The sequence below is a fragment of the Ascaphus truei genome, chromosome 10, assembly GCF_040206685.1.
Source record: "Ascaphus truei isolate aAscTru1 chromosome 10, aAscTru1.hap1, whole genome shotgun sequence".
NCBI lineage: Eukaryota > Metazoa > Chordata > Amphibia > Anura > Ascaphidae > Ascaphus > Ascaphus truei.
The window spans coordinates 49,975,041-49,995,391 of record NC_134492.1 but is presented as its reverse complement, the minus strand read 5'-3'; the positions used below and the strand labels follow the sequence as shown (position 1 = coordinate 49,995,391).

Below are 20,351 nucleotides of genomic sequence, written 5' to 3'. Positions count from 1 at the left end.
CAATGATATAACTGCACCCACAGCAGGGAGGGGGCGCCAGTCTGACAATGATATAACTGCACCCACAGCAGGGAGGGGGCACCGCCAGTCTGACAATGATATAACTGCACCCACAGCAGGGAGGGGGCACCGCCAGTCTGACAATGATATACCTGCACCCACAGCAGGGAGGGGGCACCGCCAGTCTGACAATGATATAACTGCACCCACAGCAGGGAGGGGGCACCGCCGGTCTGACAATGATATAACTGCACCCACAGCAGGGAGGGGGCACCGCCAGTCTGACAATGATATACCTGCACCCACAGCAGGGAGGGGGCGCCGGTCTGACAATGATATAACTGCACCCACAGCAGGGAGGGGGCACCGCCAGTCTGACAGTGATATAACTGCACCCACAGCAGGGAGGGGGCACCGCCAGTCTGACAGTGATATAACTGCACCCACAGCAGGGAGGGGGCACCGGTCTGACAATGATATAACTGCACCCACAGCAGGGAGGGGGCACCGCTGGTCTGACAATGATATACCTGCACCCACGGCAGGGAGGGGGCGCCGGTCTGACAATGATATAACTGCACCCACAGCAGGGAGGGGGCACCGCTGGTCTGACAATGATATAACTGCACCCACAGCAGGGAGGGGGCACCGCTGGTCTGACAATGATATAACTGCACCCACAGCAGGGAGGGGGCACCGCTGGTCTGACAATGATATACCTGCACCCACGGCAGGGAGGGGGCATTGTTATCTCCTGAAGATACGCGATGTGTTCGGGGGAGGGGTATTTGAGACAGAGATGGTGAATACACATTGTCTGTGATGCGGATACATTCTCCGAATATGCAGCTCTGAGCTGTATTGCAAGGGATTACTCAATGTGATTGCTTTTAGTTAGTTTATATTTTACCATTGGGTTTTCCTGCTGATAAATGTGGTTCAGTTTTGATCAAATTCTGCAAACTGGCATCTTTACATTAAGTTACCAGCGTGGATTGTGGCTTTCTCATTGAGCGTGAGGGAAGCGTTTAGGGAAAGTGGTAGAAGTGGGTATGTAAGGGCAGTAATACTGGGCTTTATTTATAAAAACTGTATATTTAATAAATATTGGCAAAATCCTCTTCGGACTGCAGTAAGAAAAGGGCAGGAGGCTTGTTTCAATAATTCACTTTGTCTTAGAGAGAATGTCTTTATTTATACAGCGGGTCACAGCAGTATTGCACAGGGCATAATAATAATAATATAACACATAATGGGAATAAGCACGTGAGACAGAAAAGTAACATTAGGAGAAGGAGTCCCTGCCCCGAGGAGCTTACAATCCAAGTGTAATTAGTGCAATTTTACATTTTGTAAATGGCAAATTTGGGGGGAAATGGGTGTGCAAACAAATAAAATGAGGTACTCGATACCCCATAGTGCAGCGGCGGCCAAACTCAGTCCTCAAGGGCCACCAACAAGTCAGATTTTCAGGATACCCCTGCTTCAGCACAGGGAGCAACCATTCTTACTGAGCCACCTGTGCTGAAGCAGGGATATCCTGAAAACCCCGAACTGTTGGTGGCCCGGGGGGACTGGGGTTGGCCACCCCTGGCATAGTGCCATCGTGCCAACGCCTTGTGTTACACCCGGTTGCTGACGATGAATTTTACTCATCAGACACATTGATCCCTTTGGCACGTCCGTGAACTACCTGGATGCAGCGCTCAGGAACGTCCGCAACCTCGGGATAATATCGGTGACGAGTACCGATACCGGATCCTTGTACGCCAAGACCTTAAACGTGGCCAAACGGCACTACGGCTGCAACATCGTTCGGACGGAATACTTTAAGGAGCTCGCCGCCAGGATCGTCACGGCAGCAATAGCGAGGTAACATGTTCCGTGCGCGTTTCCGGGCAAGGTAATGTACTTTGTACTCATGTACATTACAGCATGTCACATTCATTAGCCGTTTATAACTTCCTGCCTGACGTATTAACGTGTATAAAGCGCTGACCGGCCACTCCCGTTCCGCAAAGCGGCCAGACCAGCGAACATTTAGGCGTAGAAAGGTCGCCACAAGCGTATTGTAATGTAATTTTGTTGCATTTAAACACTTATATATCTGAACATGTTCATAATAAGATATTTGGGCAGATGAGTCAAATGGCCACATCCAGGCCCTCCCTGGGGTGCCAGTGCTTTATATACAGGGGTGGGATATTCTGCGCCTCCGTCATTGAATCCAATCGAAACGGTGATGTTCTGAGTAATGCGTGATTACCGGGATTTTCTGGCGTGATTACTGGGATTTTCTGGCGGGATTACCGGGATTTTCTGGCGTGATTACCGGGATTTTCTGGCGTGATTACCGGGATTTTCTGGCGGGATTACCGGGATTTTCTGGCGGAATTACCGGGATTTTCTGGCGTGATTACTGGGATTTTCTGGCGGGATTACCGGGATTTTCTGGCGGGATTACCGGGATTTTCTGGTGGGCCCCATTCAATTCAATGTCATTTTATTACCTCCTTATAAAGTCTTTCATTCCCTTTCTAGAGCAGCTGCTGGCTGTACAGTGTGTCCCGCTCACCCCCTTTATACCAGCGTGTCTCCCCTTTATACCAGCGTGTCTCCCCTTTATACCAGCGTGTCTCCCCTTTATACCAGCGTCTCCCCTTTATACCAGCGTGTCCCGCTCACCCCCTTTATACCAGCGTGTCCCGCTCTCCCCCTTTATACCAGCGTGTCTCCCCTTTATACCAGCGTGTCCCACTCTCCCCCTTTATACCAGCGTGTCCTGCTCTTCCCCTTTATACCAGCGTCTCCCCTTTATACCAGCGTGTCCCGCTCTCTCCCTTTATACCAGCGTGTCCCGCTCTCCCCCTTTATACCAGCGTGTCCCGCTCTTCCCCTTTATACCAGCGTGTCCCGCTCTTCCCCTTTATACCAGCGTGTCCCGCTCTTCCCCTTTATACCAGCGTGTCCCGCTCTCTCCCTTTATACCAGCGTGTCCCGCTCTCCCCCTTTATACCAGCGTGTCCCGCTCTTCCCCTTTATACCAGCGTGTCCCGCTCTTCCCCTTTATACCAGCGTGTCCCGCTCTCCCCCTTTATACCAGCGTGTCTCCCCTTTATACCAGCGTGTCCCGCTCTCCCCCTTTATACCAGCGTGTCCCGCTCTTCCCCTTTATACCAGCGTGTCCCACTCTCCCCCTTTATACCAGCGTGTCCCGCTCTTCCCCTTTATACCAGCGTGTCCCGCTCTTCCCCTTTATACCAGCGTGTCCCGCTCTTCCCCTTTATACCAGCGTGTCCCACTTTCCCCCTTTATACCAGCGTGTCCCGCTCTCCCCCTTTATACCAGCGTGTCCCGCTCTTCCCCTTTATAAGTGAGTGGTGTTTTGGTGCATCACCAATAGATAGCTCATATAATGATAATTCCATATACCATAATGGATCCAAGTTCAAGGACATATAGTATAATCCATAACATCCATAACATCCCAGGGTGAAAAACCAGAGGCCTGGTGGTGCCCACGCGGGTACCCCAAAATAGGTCTCCTAGTAATGGTATATTACACCCTGGGGAAATAGCTCAAACAGTCCAGCACTGGAGGGTAATGGTATAATGGGCCTAGGCCCTTTACCTTCCTTGATGGTGTCCTTGATGAGTGGATCCGTTCCAGCGTGCAGTCCTCTCAGAGTGAACACAAGCAGCGAGGATGTAGAGGAGCACAGCAGCGTTTCTTGGCAGCATACCAGCTAGTGGATCGCCAAAATGAGGGTAACTCCAAACAGGGATATGTATTAAAAGGGTACTTTAATGGTCAGAGCAAAACAACAATGGTAGGGACGCACCTACGCGTTTCGTCCGTAAAGGACTTTCTCAAGGTGTAATGAGAGGTTCATAGATGCATCCTTATATCCACAAATCTTTTCGCGCCAAAATCGCGGCATCTATGACGTCATCTCCATGCGACCGATGGTCTCGTCGCTACTGTGACACGCGCTAGGCTCCTAACTCACGCTCATAATGGAGAGGACGCATGAAACGCCGCGATTGGCTGAAAAAACAATAATATTGAATGTGAAAACTTTAATGAAAAAAACTTCGTCAAACACACATTTGTACAAAAGAAACTCATATAGACAAAACCAGTGGATATATGATTGAGCCTGTCTCCTTAGAAAGGGAGGAGGGCAGACAAGATCAATCAATAACCCATAAAAAAATAAAATTAAAGATATATATTTAATATGGAAACCTAGTTAGGAGTGATCAAATCAATGCCTACAATTGCATATACAGTACTATACAATTAATGGTAGAGGATAACAATCCCAATTCCTGGCAACATACCAAGTATATAAGTAAGTATATCAGAAGAATGCTAAGGGAGCAGGGAACTCTCATTCCCAATCTCAATATATTGTTAGAGCTGGAATCATACATTGAAAGCAGTATGGATAAAATAGGTATGACCTATGGTATGGTATATAGCTAATAGTATACAATTATTTCTTTGTACTGAATCCAGCAAACAATATAAAAGATGCACAGAAATACTCATTATAGCACAAGTGATTAATAAAATTATTATTCTTTTAACCCCAAGGACAAGATAGAAATATCTAGAACAGGAATCATAAGATATATCATATGGTAAACATTAATCAAAAAGAATAATTAAGGAAAGGAAAATAGGAAAAAAGAAAAATAGAGAAATTCTGGATATAAATACCGGGATATAGTTAGTATTATTAAAAGAGAATATAATCTCCCTTATTATCAAAAAGTTAAAAAAGAACAAATGATTAAACCCTTGATGATGCATAATTTTGCTTTGACATAAGCATATATAATAGAGACATCATACCATATGGTCATTAGAGAGGAACAAAGATCAAAACACATATAAAGGAAACATCATCCTGTGATTGTACATAATCAATAGAAATAGAAGATATGAATATCATTATCTTCAAATGTGGAAGATAAGTTGACCATAATGATCGTAAGCACTTCAGACTCATATATGTATTGATGAACTGAAAAAAACAGCTACAGAAAATGTGTGAGGTCCCAGTCAATGTTCATGCCGTGAGGCACCCTGGTCCGTAATGTGAAGATCCAGAATGCCTCACGGCGATCCAACTGTAGGGTTCTGTCACCCCCTCGGATTGAGGGAGTAACTATTTCAATACCTTGAAAAGAAAAATTAGTAGAACCCCCTCTATTACAGCATGAAAAGTGTTTGGAGACAGGGTGACTGAGATCTCCTTTGGATATGAGCCTGAAGTGCTCCATCATCCTGGTTTTGAGACATCTGGTCGTACGGCCTACGTACTTCCCCTTTATACCAGCGTGTCCCACTCTCCCCCTTTATACCAGCGTGTCCCGCTCTCCCCCTTTATACCAGCGTGTCTCCCCTTTATACCAGCGTGTCCCACTCTCCCCCTTTATACCAGCGTGTCCCGCTCTCCCCCTTTATACCAGCGTGTCCCGCTCTCCCCCTTTATACAAGCTTGTCCCGCTCTCCCCCTTTATAACAGCGTGTCCCGCTCTTCCCCTTTATACCAGCGTGTCCCGCTCTCCCCCTTTATACCAGCGTGTCCCGCTCTCCCCCTTTATACCAGCGTGTCCCACTCTCCCCCTTTATACCAGCGTGTCCCACTCTCCCCCTTGATACCAGCGTGTCCCACTCTCCCCCTTTATACCAGCGTGTCTCCCCTTTATACCAGCGTGTCTCCCCTTTATACCAGTGTGTCTCCCCTTTATACCAGTGTGTCTCCCCTTTATACCAGCGGGTCTCCCCTTTATACCAGCGGGTCTCCCTTTTATACCAGCGTGTCTCCCCTTTATACCAGCGTGTCCCACCCTCCCCCCTTTGTATACCATCGGGGGCCCCTCTCCCACCTTTGTATACCAGCGTGGGCCCCTCTCCCCCTTTGTACCAGCGTGGGCCCCTCTCCCCCTTTGTACCAGCGTGGGCCCCTCTCCCCCTTTGTACCAGCGTGGGCCCCTCTCCCCCCTGTGTACCAGCGTGGGCCCCTCTCCCCCTTTGTACCAGCGTGGGCCCCTCTCCCCCTTTGTACCAGCGTGGGCCCCTCTCCCCCTTTATACCAGCGGGTCTCCCTTTTATACCAGCGTGTCTCCCCTTTATACCAGCGTGTCTCCCCTTTATACCAGCGGGCCTCCCCTTTATACCAGCGGGTCTCCCCTTTATACCAGCGGGTCTCCCCTTTATACCAGCGGGTCTCCCCTTTATACCAGCGTGTCTCCCCTTTATACCAGCGTGTCCCACCCTCCCCCCTTTGTATACCATCGGGGGCCCCTCTCCCACCTTTGTACCAGCGTGGGCCCCTCTCCCCCTTTGTACCAGCGTGGGCCCCTCTCCCCCTTTGTACCAGCGTGGGCCCCTCTCCCCCTTTGTATACCAGCGTGGGCCCCTCTCCCCCTTTGTATACCATCGGGGGCCCCTCTCCCACCTTTGTACCAGCGTGGGCCCCTCTCCCCCTTTGTACCAGCGTGGGCCCCTCTCCCCCTTTGTACCAGCGTGGGCCCCTCTCCCCCTTTGTATACCAGCGTGGGCCCCTCTCCCCCTTTGTATACCATCGTGGGCATGTAACATGTAACGTTCCCATGTTTTCTCTGTAGGGCGGCCGCTCGCTGTAACAAAGGCATTGAGGTCTTGCTGTCGGTGGCCCTGGAACATTTTGTCCTGGTTGTGGTTCGGGTTCTCAGGGGACCGACTCAGGCAGACGAAAGTACAAAGAAGATTAATCATCTCATTCACTGTCAGTGGTGTGAGGAAAGGATCTTCCAGAAAGAGGGGAACATGGTAGACGGTAAATACTATTAAAGTCTCATTCTATTTTTCCTGTGTTCTAGCGCTGACCATGTGCACGGCAGCGGCACAATGAGGGCCTGTCTCCAAAGGCTTGCACCATAATGTTATTGAGGCACATGGAGATAAAGGAACTTGCCCGATGTATGGGACGACACCATCTTATTTCCTTTGTTAAATGAGTATGGATTGCAAGAAACTAGCGTAACTTTTTGTGCTGAAGCAAATCTGTGCTGCTCAGTATTCCTGTACCATGCGGCTCAGATCCCGAACACTAATCCTCTTTCCATTTCATTCAGCGAGTCTGCAAAAAAATGTACAACTAACTTGTGCCTTCAATGTAGCCAGACAAGACATTTATTTTGTCCAAATTCTGCTTTTCTTCCAAGGAAACCCTTACAAACAGCTGCCGTGTAACTGCCACGAGAGTATGCCAGGAAAATCCGCCATTTTCCTTGGTCCCATGTGGTAAGTAATATATACAATGCTAGCATAATACTATACAAGTATCACAAGTATTAAACGAAGTGTGTTATTGAGTGCTGTCATTTTGGTGGGACCTTCTGGGGGAGAGGTATAGGGCTGGTATTGTCATTTATCACTAGTGCGCCCCCCATACGTTCCCACTGCGTCTGGAGGAGGTCGGAGCGGCCGAGCATATCGGCAAAATGTGAGACAATCCTGTCTAGGGCTGGACATACTGTAACTTGTAGGACAGATCTCTTCCACTCTTCAAAAAAGGAGTCGTCGACGGGCAATAAGCTTATTGTGGTGTCATGTATGCGCTGTGCGGGTCCCCCGCCTCCTGGGTGCAGTGCGGGTCCCCCACCTCCCGGGCGCGACACAGGTCTCCTGCCACCCAGGTGCGGCATGGAGCCCGGGCACTGTGCGGGTCTCCCGGGCGCTATGCGGGTCTCCCGGGCGCTGTGCGTGTCCCCCGCCTCCCGCATGTCCCCCGCCTCCCGGGCGCTGTGCGTGTCTGTCACGGGAGACGCGCTTAATAACACATTTATATTTCGTGGGTCCTGATTGAGCAGAACAGGTTGAGCAAAATAAACTGAGATTTATTCCCTTGATAGGCAAACACACGACAACTGCAGAATAAACTTAATAATTACACTCACGGGTAGAGAAATAGAGGATAATGTCCAGAAAGGTGCCCAAGCACCAGAAGATTGTTCTTTAAAATTTAGTCCTTTTGCAAATTGCCAAATAAATAGCCAGTCCAATCCTTCTGTGAATGGGCAAAGTCTTTTCTGGTTCTCTGGGATTTGCTGGAATCCCCAGGGCTAACGAAATCCTGAAGCAGGGCAAGTATCCTTGTTGCGATGTTTTTAACCCCTTGCGTTCTGGAATCGTAGCCGCTGTACTTAGGTCTTATCCGCTTGAAGAAATCAGGTAACAGCAACAGCAATAACACAGGAATCACACCGGAATGAGGGGTACAGGCCTTTTTAAGGACAAGGGCCTGTGAAGGGATACATTAGCCTCATCCCATTGGCAAGGAATTATCTTCCTCCTATCAGAACCTGCCAGGTCACATGGGCCAGTCCTACAGCCAGCTCAGGTATCTCTGAGCATGCTCAGTAAGCAGCTTGGTAGCACTGCTAAGTAACAAGGGGCCACTCATTTCTGGGGACGCAATGTCTGAAGTTTGGGTCCCGAGGTGTGAAATATCCAGGAGGAGTAACAGGACCTGCTACTCATAAACATCCTGATTAAGTGACACTTTACGAATCTGGGATCTTTCATCCCAACAGGGGGCTCCTGTATGCATAACATTTGGTCCTTACTGCCTTACAAAGGCAGGCAGACAAAAAAATAGCATCCGGCCTGTACATTTTAAAACAGCAACAGAAAGGCACTTCACTGCAGGTAGAGATTAGCCTGCAAAATGCGGACAGCCATGCATATAGAATTAACCAATTCATCCCCAACGCGAAATAGGGGTAACCAGCTGAGCCCACTGCCTTTATTAATGCGCTGATTACCCCCATTTTCGCCACAGTGTCCCCCGCCTCCCACATGTCCCCCGCCTCCCGGGCGCTGTGCGGGTCTCCCGGGCGCTATGCGGGTCTCCCGGGCGCTGTGCGTGTCCCCCGTCTCCAGCATGTCCCCCGCCTCCCGCATGTCCCCCGCCTCCCGGGCGCTGTGCGTGTCCCCCGCCTCCCGCATGTCCCCCGCCTCCCGGGCTCTGTGCGTGTCCCCCGCCTCCCGCATGTCCCCCGCCTCCCGGGCGCTGTGCGGGTCTCCCGGGCGCTGTGCGTGTCCGCTGCCTCCCGGGCGCTGTGCGTGTCCCCCGCCTCCCGCATGTCCCCCGCCTCCCGGGCGCTGTGCGTGTCCCCCGTCTCCAGCATGTCCCCCGCCTCCCGCATGTCCCCCGCCTCCCGGGCGCTGTGCGTGTCCCCCGCCTCCCGCATGTCCCCCGCCTCCCGCATGTCCCCCGCCTCCCGGGCTCTGTGCGTGTCCCCCGCCTCCCGCATGTCCCCCGCCTCCCGGGCACTGTGCGGGTCTCCCGGGCGCTGTGCGTGTCCGCTGCCTCCCGGGCGCTGTGCGTGTCCCCCGCCTCCCGCATGTCCCCCGCCTCCCGGGCTCTGTGCGTGTCCCCCGCCTCCCGCATGTCCCCCGCCTCCCGCATGTCCCCCGCCTCCCGGGCTCTGTGCGTGTCCCCCGCCTCCCGCATGTCCCCCGCCTCCCGGGCGCTGTGCGGGTCTCCCGGGCGCTGTGCGTGTCCGCTGCCTCCCGGGCGCTGTGCGTGTCCCCCGCCTCCCGCATGTCCCCCGCCTCCCGCATGTCCCCCGCCTCCCTTGCGCTGTGCGGGTCGCCCGGGCGCTGTGCGTGTCGCCGGGCGCTGTGCGTGTCGCCGGGCGCTGTGCGTGTCGCCGGGCGCTGTGCGTGTCGCCGGGCGCTGTGCGTGTCGCCGGGCGCTGTGCGTGTCGCCGGGCGCTGTGCGTGTCCGCTGCCTCCCGGGCGCTGTGCGTGTCGCCGGGCGCTGTGCGTGTCGCCGGGCGCTGTGCGTGTCGCCGGGCGCTGTGCGTGTCCGCTGCCTCCCGGGCGCTGTGCGTGTCGCCGGGCGCTGTGCGTGTCGCCGGGCGCTGTGCGTGTCCCCTGCCTCCCGGGCGCTGTGCGTGTCCCCCGCCTCCCGCATGTCCCCCGCCTCCCGGGCGCTGTGCGTGTCCCCCGTCTCCAGCATGTCCCCCGCCTCCCGCATGTCCCCCGCCTCCCGGGCGCTGTGCGTGTCCCCCGCCTCCCGCATGTCCCCCGCCTCCCTTGCGCTGTGCGGGTCGCCCGGGCGCTGTGCGTGTCCGCTGCCTCCCGGGCGCTGTGCGTGTCCCCCGCCTCCCGCATGTCCCCCGCCTCCCGGGCGCTGTGCGGGTCCCCCGTCTCCAGCATGTCCCCCGCCTCCCGCATGTCCCCCGCCTCCCGGGCGCTGTGCGTGTCCCCCGCCTCCCGCATGTCCCCCGCCTCCCGCATGTCCCCCGCCTCCCGGGCTCTGTGCGTGTCCCCCGCCTCCCGCATGTCCCCCGCCTCCCGGGCTCTGTGCGTGTCCCCCGCCTCCCGCATGTCCCCCGCCTCCCGGGCACTGTGCGGGTCTCCCGGGCGCTGTGCGTGTCCGCTGCCTCCCGGGCGCTGTGCGTGTCCCCCGTCTCCAGCATGTCCCCCGCCTCCCGCATGTCCCCCGCCTCCCGGGCTCTGTGCGTGTCCCCCGCCTCCCGCATGTCCCCCGCCTCCCGGGCTCTGTGCGTGTCCCCCGCCTCCCGCATGTCCCCCGCCTTCCGGGCGCTGTGCGGGTCTCCCGGGCGCTGTGCGTGTCCGCTGCCTCCCGGGCGCTGTGCGTGTCCCCCGCCTCCCGCATGTCCCCCGCCTCCCTTGCGCTGTGTGGGTCGCCCGGGCGCTGTGCGTGTCGCCGGGCGCTGTGCGTGTCGCCGGGCGCTGTGCGTGTCGCCGGGCGCTGTGCGTGTCGCCGGGCGCTGTGCGTGTCGCCGGGCGCTGTGCGTGTCGCCGGGCGCTGTGCGTGTCGCCAGTTTGCATTTCAAAATAATTTCAGGCTCTTATTTGATTTGGAGGAATACCAAAAAAAAACATATTTTTGATGGGATGTGCCAAACCTGCATCTCTGGCCCCTTTGTAATATACCGTGAGTACATCCCCGGGCTGGAAAAAAGTTAATCTCTATTCACATGAATGGGCCGAACACCGTTTCCTGCTCGGGGAACTATCCCCGCATATTGTGTCTGTTTTCTCTTCTGGTGTTAAAGAAGATCTATAATCTCTGACATGGCCCAGCCTTACGGGCCAGAAGTGGCCACGGTCACTGCCCGTAAAGTGGCGTCGGGGATGTTCATGATCACACCGGGGGTGGGAGGTGTCCCTTGGATGTCTTGGTGAAATATCTGGCAGAAGACCAGATAAATCGGGCGTGGGGGGAAGAAACACCCATGAATGGGAGGTTCGAAACTCCCTGGCTGCCAGTCTGCCCAAGATGCAAGAGGAACTCAACGAAGGGCAAAGTACAATGTTAGTAATCATAATAATTCATTGTTAAGCACATTAATAATTCTGGCCCTTGTCCAACAAACTGAGGCTGTCCTCCCTGTGCTGGAGAAGATGTTGATCCCACTGATAGAGGTGCTAAGGAGATACATTGGGGAGACACAGTGTGGCTGGCATTTTAGAAAGATTTAGGCAGCATATAAACTGTAAACATAAGGAAGGGGAGATGGAAAGGGGAATTTGTGAGTTTATAAATAATAATAAAAAAGAAAGTAGTGTTACTGTGGGTGCAGACATGGAAAGTAGTGGCAACCCAGTCCCATTGCATTTCAGCCGCTGGGTAAGGCCCATGGTTTTGAATGCAGCTGGCGTTTTCCCCTCTTCACAGCACATTCAATGTTTACTTGTTGGAGAACGCTATTGAGAGCGCCATTTCTGTGATTGCCTTTTGCTAGGTCGGGATCCCTGTTTAACACGGGATTCCTCAGGCGGATGCTGTTTGAAGCCGTGCAGCACGGGATTGATGATATCCAGCCCTTAATGAAGACGTTGATTTGCGAAGCGGAGTGTACCACTCTGAAACAGTTCTCCATTCACACCAATCATAGCAGCCAAGGTACGGGTGGTGTATGTGCAGTTTATAGTGGGTGGTACCAGGGCGATGTAGTAGACTGGATGGTGACCTCTGGTGGGGTTTCCAGCAGCCCTCCTGTGAAAACTCTGCCGTTCTGCATTATAACCCGATATGGGAGTTATCTTCGGGAATAATATCACGTGCTCTATCTGGATATCCATTGTGCACGACTGTGGGTAATATTTGGTCAATCTGAAGCACTTTCCTTAAACTCAATGATCATCTCACACTTCATTTTTTGTGATTGCTACTCTATGTAGCTGTGGAACGGGATATAAGAGGGCGGGGGGGAGTATGGTGTTAGAGAATATAGGGAGCCATGTACTAAGGGGCAGATATGCTGGTCACGTTCAATTTAGTAATTTTGTTCAAATTGGTCATTTTAACTTGTATATCTTGGTCTCTATATACTGATAGTGCTAAGAGATTTTAGCGGGCAGTATCTTCTCGGCCCAAAGTCCAGTCACATCTGGGTGATTGGTCGCCCTTTCACCAAACTCCAACACCCATAGGTATTTGTGAAAGGTACTTTGTAAACATTGTGAGCTGAGGCATGAAGAGGGTTTATAGGGTTTGGTTATGGGGAGGGGTTATAAGGTTTGGTTATGGGGAGGGGTTATAAGGTTTGGTTATGGGAAGGGTTTATAGGGTTTGGTTATGGGGAGGGGTTATAAGGTTTGGTTATGGGAAGGGGTTATAAGGTTTGGTTATGGGGGAGGTTATAAGGTTTGGTTATGGGGAGGGGTTATAAGGTTTGGTTATGGGGAGGGGTTATAAGGTTTGGTTATGGGGAGGGGTTATAAGGTTTGGTTATGGGGAGGGGTTATAAGGTTTGGTTATGGGGAGGGGTTATAAGGTTTGGTTATTGGGAGGGGTTATACGGTTTGGTTATTGGGAGGGGTTATAAGGTTTGGTTATGGGGAGGGGTTATAAGGTTTGGTTATGGGGAGGGGTTAAAGGATTTGGTTATGGGGAGGGGATATAGGATTTTGTTATGGGGAGGGGTTATAGGGTTTGGTTATGGGGAGGGTTTATAAGGTTTGGTTATGGGGAGGGTTTATAGGATTTGGTTATGGGGGAGGGGGGGTTATGGTTTCTTCTGGCTGCTTGCCAGCTCTTTGATAAGGACAAATAGGGGGGTGGGGGGTGCGGGTCAAGGAGACTCTTGATTTGACAAACACCCTAAGAAAAGGATTTTGTGCTAAATGTGTGAAGAAACCAAAGCTGACAAATCTTTGCTTTAAGTACGGTTAGATTTGTTTCAGGAAGCCAATGAGTTCTTTTTATTTATTTATTTTTAACCAAGGATTGCACCTTTGGAGATATGGCAGCTGATGGCGATCCGTCCTTGTGTCCCATCTAACTTTCTGAACCTGTTTCCTGCCCGAGGGCACGTGGCAGTGTCGGGCGGGCCTGTTTGGCAGCGAAAAGGGTCATGAGTTACTAATGGATTGGGAATTCTGTCAGATTTCCAGGTTGCTTAGTGCACCCAGACAAGGGATTGTGGGTAGTAATACGCATGCGAGAGAACCCGGCGTGTCACTCTTTGCTTCCTATCCGATTTTTTTCATGGATCCTCTTGCCAGCTACGCCTGGGACAAGGAAATCAGGAACCAGTGAACCCACTCACAGTACCTGCAGTTCTTCCACAGGTCTCCCAAACATGCTCCGTTCAACCCATTGTCCCATGTCATGCAGTGGTTAAGCATCAGGCGAGAATTCTGGGTAGAGATATGCAAATGAGCACATAGTAGGTGTCTGCTACCTATCCCTTTAATCTCTGTACAAAGGTTTATTGATGTGAATCGTTTTAACAATTATCACAGGAATAGATGGGAAAATAAAGTTTCTCACACCTGTTGCAGTAATGTGAACGTGCATGGTGTGTTTATAAATATGGGTGAGAATAATAAGTGTTATTTATGAAATCTCTTTTGGCCTTTTCAGAAGAAAGTGGAGTGTTTATCAAAACCATTGATTCAGCAGACTTTTCACCTGAGCAAGGTATGCATTCCAGTAACCCAACCCATTGCATGGGCTTGTCAGTGTATTTCTGCATTGTGAATGCAGAATTTGTAATCGTCTGACCTGCATTTTCAAACGGAGAGCGAGAAAGAAGATATGTAACTGTAACTATGACCTCTGCAGAAGGGCCACATTACCTCTCATAGAAATGGGACTCCAACTTTAATATATGGATCTATAGCATATTTACTTGGAAAAGGCAGTTTTTTTTAATGCATCTATATATATATATATATATCCTCTTCAGCCCTCGTCGATCTGCTGATTGACGGCCTCCCCAAAGCTCTTACATGTACTGCGGTTATGAGCTTCTCTTGACGTTGGCACAGCAAACTATTTAAATGCCATTCTCCCATCTGACTTTGTGGTCATTGTCTTGGTCTTTTGATATCCCATGGAATCCAGTTGAGTTCCATCTTCGTCCAGCGATGGTCATTTCTCCTTTTGATATGTCCTTCCCACTGCCATTTAATATGTTTCACCCATGTGATGTCAAACTTTTTTTTAGTTTCAAATCCATTCATTCTTTTTCCTGTCTCTGGGTAATACCCATCATTCATCTCTCCATACTTCTTTGAGTTGTCTCGAGCCTTTGAAGTGTCTTTGCATTTAGGGTCCAGGTTTCACATCAATACGTGAGCACAGGCAGAGTACATGGGTCAAACACTTTCCTCTTGAGACTCAGTGGAAGGTTTCCTTGAAAGATTGTTGTGATTCTTCCAAATGCCCCCAGCCCATCTTCATTCTCCTAGTGATGTAATTCTAAAGGTTCCCGTCCATTGATACTTTCTAGTCACGGTAGACAAAGTCTTCAACTTCCAATTCTATTCTATTTACATCGATCTTTGTAGAGTTGTCACTCTGGTCTTGCTGAGCTTCACATGGAGGAGAACCCCACCTTACATTGTTCTGGAATGTTCCTGTTCTTCAAGCCTCGTGTAAAGAGCGCCACTTCTTCCTCGGCTTCTTTGAAGATTTCAGCGGTAGTTCCATCTTCTCCAGGGGCCTTCCAATTCATGGATTTTATTGCCTTTGCTGCTTCTGAAAGGACGCGTGGTACTTCATTTTTGCGGGATTTCTTGCTCATCTCCTCAATTATGACCTGCATTCTTCTACAAAGTCATCAACTCCCTTTTATGACAAGACCACGTTCTTTTTATCGTTGATCCATTGTCTTGCGTGTAGATTTGCTTCTTCCCAATCATATCGCTGATTTGCTGTCTTTAAAGAAGACTATCGAAGATAAAAGAAGAATCATGTGACCCTTACACTTTCTTACATCTTTAGTTATACGCGTGTGTATTGTCTCGCACAGCTGTGCATATTCCATTCTTGTTCTTGCACATTTCCATTGCTTTCATGTCACGTTTTCTTTGTCTCATCAGATCTTTTCTTATCCTGTATTTTGTTGGCGATTCCTCCATTTTTGTCTGCACTTTCAACTACAATCTTTACACATTTTTCAGAACTGTTTGTTTAAATTATCCTTGTGCACCGTCTGCAACCTGGAGCGATTTTAATTTATTTCCCAGCTCTTGTTGGAAATCTCTGAGCTTAATACGAGACCTTCATCTTACCTTACTAAGGCCAACAATATCGACGGTAATCTTCTCAAGCTCTTGTTCTTGCTGTGATGGATCACTGGTGAGACTGGCAGTTGGAGGTAGCCAGCTGGAGATTTGAATGACCGTCGGTGTTTTCACCTCCAGTGATTCGTCTTGGCGCTGTTTATCTTTGGTAAATCTGGGCTGATGGGGCCGTTCATTGAACAGTGAAAAATCCGTGGGTGGCAATTTAAATATTATGCAAAAATATCGCTTCTAAGAGGACGTCTGCATGCAGTCTTCGTGATCAGACGCTCTTTCGATTGCGCTCTTTTGCTCTCGATCTCCCCTGCTGCTCAGAAGAACAACACCTTCCCATAGCCGAATAATCAATCTCTCGAGCTTGGGTTAGGTGAGTCACCTGTGCTGAAACAGGGATATCCTTAAACCTCAGTTGTTGGTGGCTGTTAAGGACTGGAGTTGGATTTAGGGCCTTTATTCTATGTAGTCACAATGTGGCCATTTAGGCTGGTTTCAGCTACAAATGGACCAACGTTCGCATCAGACTATACTGACTGACCTCCTTAGTCTGTTTGTTCGGTCAACTTGCAACTTCACATTTTTTTCCCCTCCCATCTATTTTAATGGAGTGCAGTGGGGTCATGGACCTGAGTGCCATGGCCCCTCCCGGTACAGTGCAGTCACATGACTGCTGGGGCCATTGTGCAGGAAACTGAAGCGTCATCGTCCTGCTCGGTTTACTTACTCGGCAGATCATATCCTGCACTCCATGGAACGCAGGACGTGATGTAAACGGCCAAAATACCCACTCAGTTGGGGCACCCAAAGGGTTAAGGTCTATTCTGAAGGTGACAACTGTTTGTAAGAAAAGAAAGTGCGCTGCTACAATGTGATGGTATGTGCTAAATTGGTGTAAAAAATATATAATTAAGGGATAGCAATTATCCAGTGAATACCGTAAATATCAATCTACTAAAAAAGAATATTAGTGACAGTGCTCAAAAAGCCTAAAAGCATATATAAAGTCCATTGAAAAAGATGTTCTATCAAATGATGAAAAAGTCTTATCTGTCGTGGGAAAAGTTCCAATTCTTTAGTGGAACCAGGAATCCCAGGCGTCTGCTGCCCTCCCTGGGAGGATTTCCACTCCTGCTTCAGTACATGGAGAGAGCGATAAGAGAGCGCACAAAACGCCCATAGTGTCATTCAGTTTTCATTAAAAAAATAACTAAAAACAAGTGGTATTGCACTTACAAGGTATCCATAGAAATACAGCTCACACTTCCACCGCTCGGAAAGTCCTGCAACGTCCAACTCCTTGCGTCTGTCTGCTGCTGTGGGCTCGGTCGGTGCAGTCGCCTCCGTGACGTCACCCGCCGTGCGCTCCTATCTCCGCAGTTGTTACAGACAGCGGGAGGAACCGGGACTTCTCGGGGATTGGGCAACCAGACAGGTACCAGATTAACCTGTTAGCCCTACGCGTTTCGCAATACCACTTTCCCTAATTACGTGATTGCTGTATCGCGAAACGCGTAGGGCTAACGGGATAATCTGGTACCCGGCTGTTGGACGTTGCAGGACTTGGACGTTGCAGGACTTTCCGAGCGGTGGAAGTGTGAGCTGTATTTCTATGGATACCTTGTAAGTGCAATACCACTTGTTTTTAGTTATTTTTTTAATGAAACCTGAATGACACTATGGGCGTTTTGTGCGCTCTCTTTTTTTCTTTCTCTTGACAACTATTTGTATTTGTTTTTTAAATGTGCGTTAATTTATTTTTGGTGTCTTGCACTTCGATCACCGACCACCAGGGCAGGAATTAAATTCAATTTAAACCTGAAAAGAGGTGATGGATTTATGTGTGATGTTTGATGCTTTCGTTTGCAGGGAAGAGGAAACGTCAGGACCTGAACGCAAACTTGTCCAAACGTCTGAAAACTGAGGGTCATGTGGAACACCCCCCGTTTTATTACAGCATTCACAGACACAGTATCCGAGGGATGAACATCCCAAAGTAAGTCTCACACTCAGTATCCGAGGGATGAACATCCCAAAGTAAGTCTCACACTCAGTATCCGAGGGATGAACATCCCAAAGTAAGTCTCACACTCAGTATCTGAGGGATGAACATCCCAAAGTAAGTCTCACACTCAGTATCCGAGGGATGAACATCCCAAAGTAAGTCTCACACACAGTATCCGAGGGATGAACATCCCAAAGTAAGTCTCACACACAGTATCCGAGGGATGAACATCCCAAAGTAAGTCTCACACTCAGTATCCGAGGGATGAACATCCCAAAGTAAGTCTCACACTCAGTATCCGAGGGATGAACATCCCAAAGTAAGTCTCACACTCAGTATCCGAGGGATGAACATCCCAAAGTAAGTCTCACACACAGTATCCGAGGGATGAACATCCCAAAGTAAGTCTCACACTGAGTATCCGAGGGATGAACATCCCAAAGTAAGTCCCACACACAGTATCCGAGGGATGAACATCCCAAAGTAAGTCTCACACTGAGTATCCGAGGGATGAACATCCCAAAGTAAGTCCCACACACAGTATCCGAGGGATGAACATCCCAAAGTAAGTGTATAAGATATAAAACGTGTGATTGGGATCCTGAAACTTAACCCCTAATTATGTTCACTTAGCCGCTTGTGTAAAAACGAATCTCCTTTTGATTCTGGTCATTAGTCCCTGGTGAATAACGGCGGTGCCATTTTAGTTTTAACCAACTACATAAGGGAAAGCCTGGGAGGTTTACCTGTACATACAACCTCTCTCTAATCTCTTGTAAAGATTGTAAACACCCCCCCCCCCCCCAAGGCCATTCGTTTCTATGAAAAGGTTCAAACATTATTTGAAAATACTTGTACGTTTCTTAATTTTTTATTGTTTTTAAATGTCTCGGTTACATTTAAACTATTAAACATTTTCACGGTTTAGGACCAAGTTGCCCTTAAAGTTACTCAAACAAAGCTATTTGTTCCCAAACCTGATGCATCAGTGAACATGTTTATCAAAAATGGCGTCTCCTCCCCCAGCCTCCACTGTCAGACTGTGGTCTCCAATCCATTAACCCTTCAACTCTATGATCCTATAGAACCTTCCAGAGTTGAATATATGGGATGTTCATCAGTCTTCATATAAACGAGCAGGCTAATAAGCCCTAGTCATTTCCCTGTAGCTTCGTCGCCCTCTACGGCTCCCCCTGTATTTCACATGAAGAAAATGTCCTGCCCCTTTCATTAGAATGGAGCTGAACTCTTCTCCTGCGTAGGGAAACGGCTTTGTCGCTTATTGGATGGGGGGTGGTACGCCAAAACTAATCACCAGGGAGAAACGACCCTTCGCCCGACTCTGGGGCAGTGACATATTTTGCTGACAACACTGTGCACAGCGCTGCACACCTTGTCAGCTCACAACGGCAATATTTTTTACATTCTATCATTGTTTTCATATTTCTTTCAAATATTGAAAATAAACCACTTAAAAAGGGACTCCTTTAAAAGGGAAAACTCTTATTTTTCGCTGGTAGATCCTTCGTTTTGTGTATGTGCGTTTAACGAAGACGATTTGTTTAATTCGCAGGCTGAACAAGTTCTTGCAGTATTTGTCGGAAGCGGGTTTTCAAGTGAGTCGGACTCATTTTGACCCCACGGGAATTCGCACCAGTGCGTCATTGGCCACGTTCAAATCCATACTGGAGAAGTACAGCACTCCATCTCAAACCAGTCATCTGCAGCCGACCGAAAACTTTGCCGGGGATTCCTATCCGCTCGATGTCTCCTCTATGAGTGACCCAACACCCAACTGATACTTTGTATTGTGACTAAAGATGTATTTACTTTAACCTTTACCAATATCTTCAGCTCCGGCGACTCCCGATTCCCCAAGATATTTACCGGTGTGTTCAATATGGCCGCCACATCTCCCAGGTCACATGGGCCAATTTGCAACCGCAATGTCATCCGGTGCGCCTTCCTCTTGGAAGGACATTTAAGTGCCTAGCTTAAATACCGGTAAATATCTCGGCAACTGTGGTATCGCCAAAGCTGAGAATAGTGAGGCTAATCCCTGGAGGATTTGGGTTCAATGCAGTTTAAAAAAAATAATTTAGATTAATTTTAGGCGATATTGCAATTGTTTGTTTTTAATTTGTGACATGGGACTGGCCTCACCCAGCTGCCATGTTGTGCCCCTGGGCCCGTGTATCTCGCCTAGTGCCTGTACTGTGGGAGTGGGTGACTCCCTGGGAAGCCGGATCACAGGTGATCTCTGGGGATCTAGTGTTAACCCGCACTGGATGCGAATACAAAATGGCCGCAGTCAGGTTCGCTCCGGCAGCAAATAGAAAGCAGTGACTCTTGCTGACACAATGATACTCACTCCTGGTGACATTGTGGCCATGTTTGTAGTGTTGTGTTAGATTGGCACAAAACACTACAGGTATCTTGGGGAGGGGGAGGAGATACATGTGGATTATAGCCTGAGGACCCCACAGTTCTGGTTTAAATTTAAAAAAAAAAAATTTGGGAGGGATTGTTGCTGTTCTTTTATCTCTATGGGTAGATAGGAATTACCTGCTAGTCACACATACTTTTTTAATACCAAAATGATGCACAAAGAAAATGTTTGGATCATTTAAAAGTACAATCTCTGGTCTAAAAACTACTTTTTTGGGACCAATTTAACAGCTTTGTTTAGGGATGTGGCTTTGGCTAACCATGCTAATAGATAAACATTTGGGGGAAATTAATGTGAATTTCTCTGAAATAAAACATTTCTCCAATCAA

General features: G+C 49.5%; 1 protein-coding gene across 2 annotated transcripts in view; it reads left to right on the top strand.

Annotated features, from left to right (window-relative positions):
* The window catches only part of TRMT1L (tRNA methyltransferase 1L), a 32,123-nt gene extending 11,772 nt beyond the window's left edge, over window positions 1-20,351 (top strand). The window contains exons 10-16 of one of the 2 annotated variants that reach the window (XM_075616913.1): window positions 1,660-1,872; window positions 6,643-6,833; window positions 7,222-7,300; window positions 11,782-11,942; window positions 13,908-13,964; window positions 17,438-17,564; window positions 19,147-20,351. In XM_075616913.1, the coding sequence (XP_075473028.1) occupies window positions 1,660-1,872; window positions 6,643-6,833; window positions 7,222-7,300; window positions 11,782-11,942; window positions 13,908-13,964; window positions 17,438-17,564; window positions 19,147-19,372 (1,054 nt within the window). In that variant the 3' untranslated portion in view covers window positions 19,373-20,351. The remainder of the gene's footprint in view (window positions 1-1,659; window positions 1,873-6,642; window positions 6,834-7,221; window positions 7,301-11,781; window positions 11,943-13,907; window positions 13,965-17,437; window positions 17,565-19,146) is intronic. The other variant, XM_075616915.1, reaches the window with a different exon arrangement.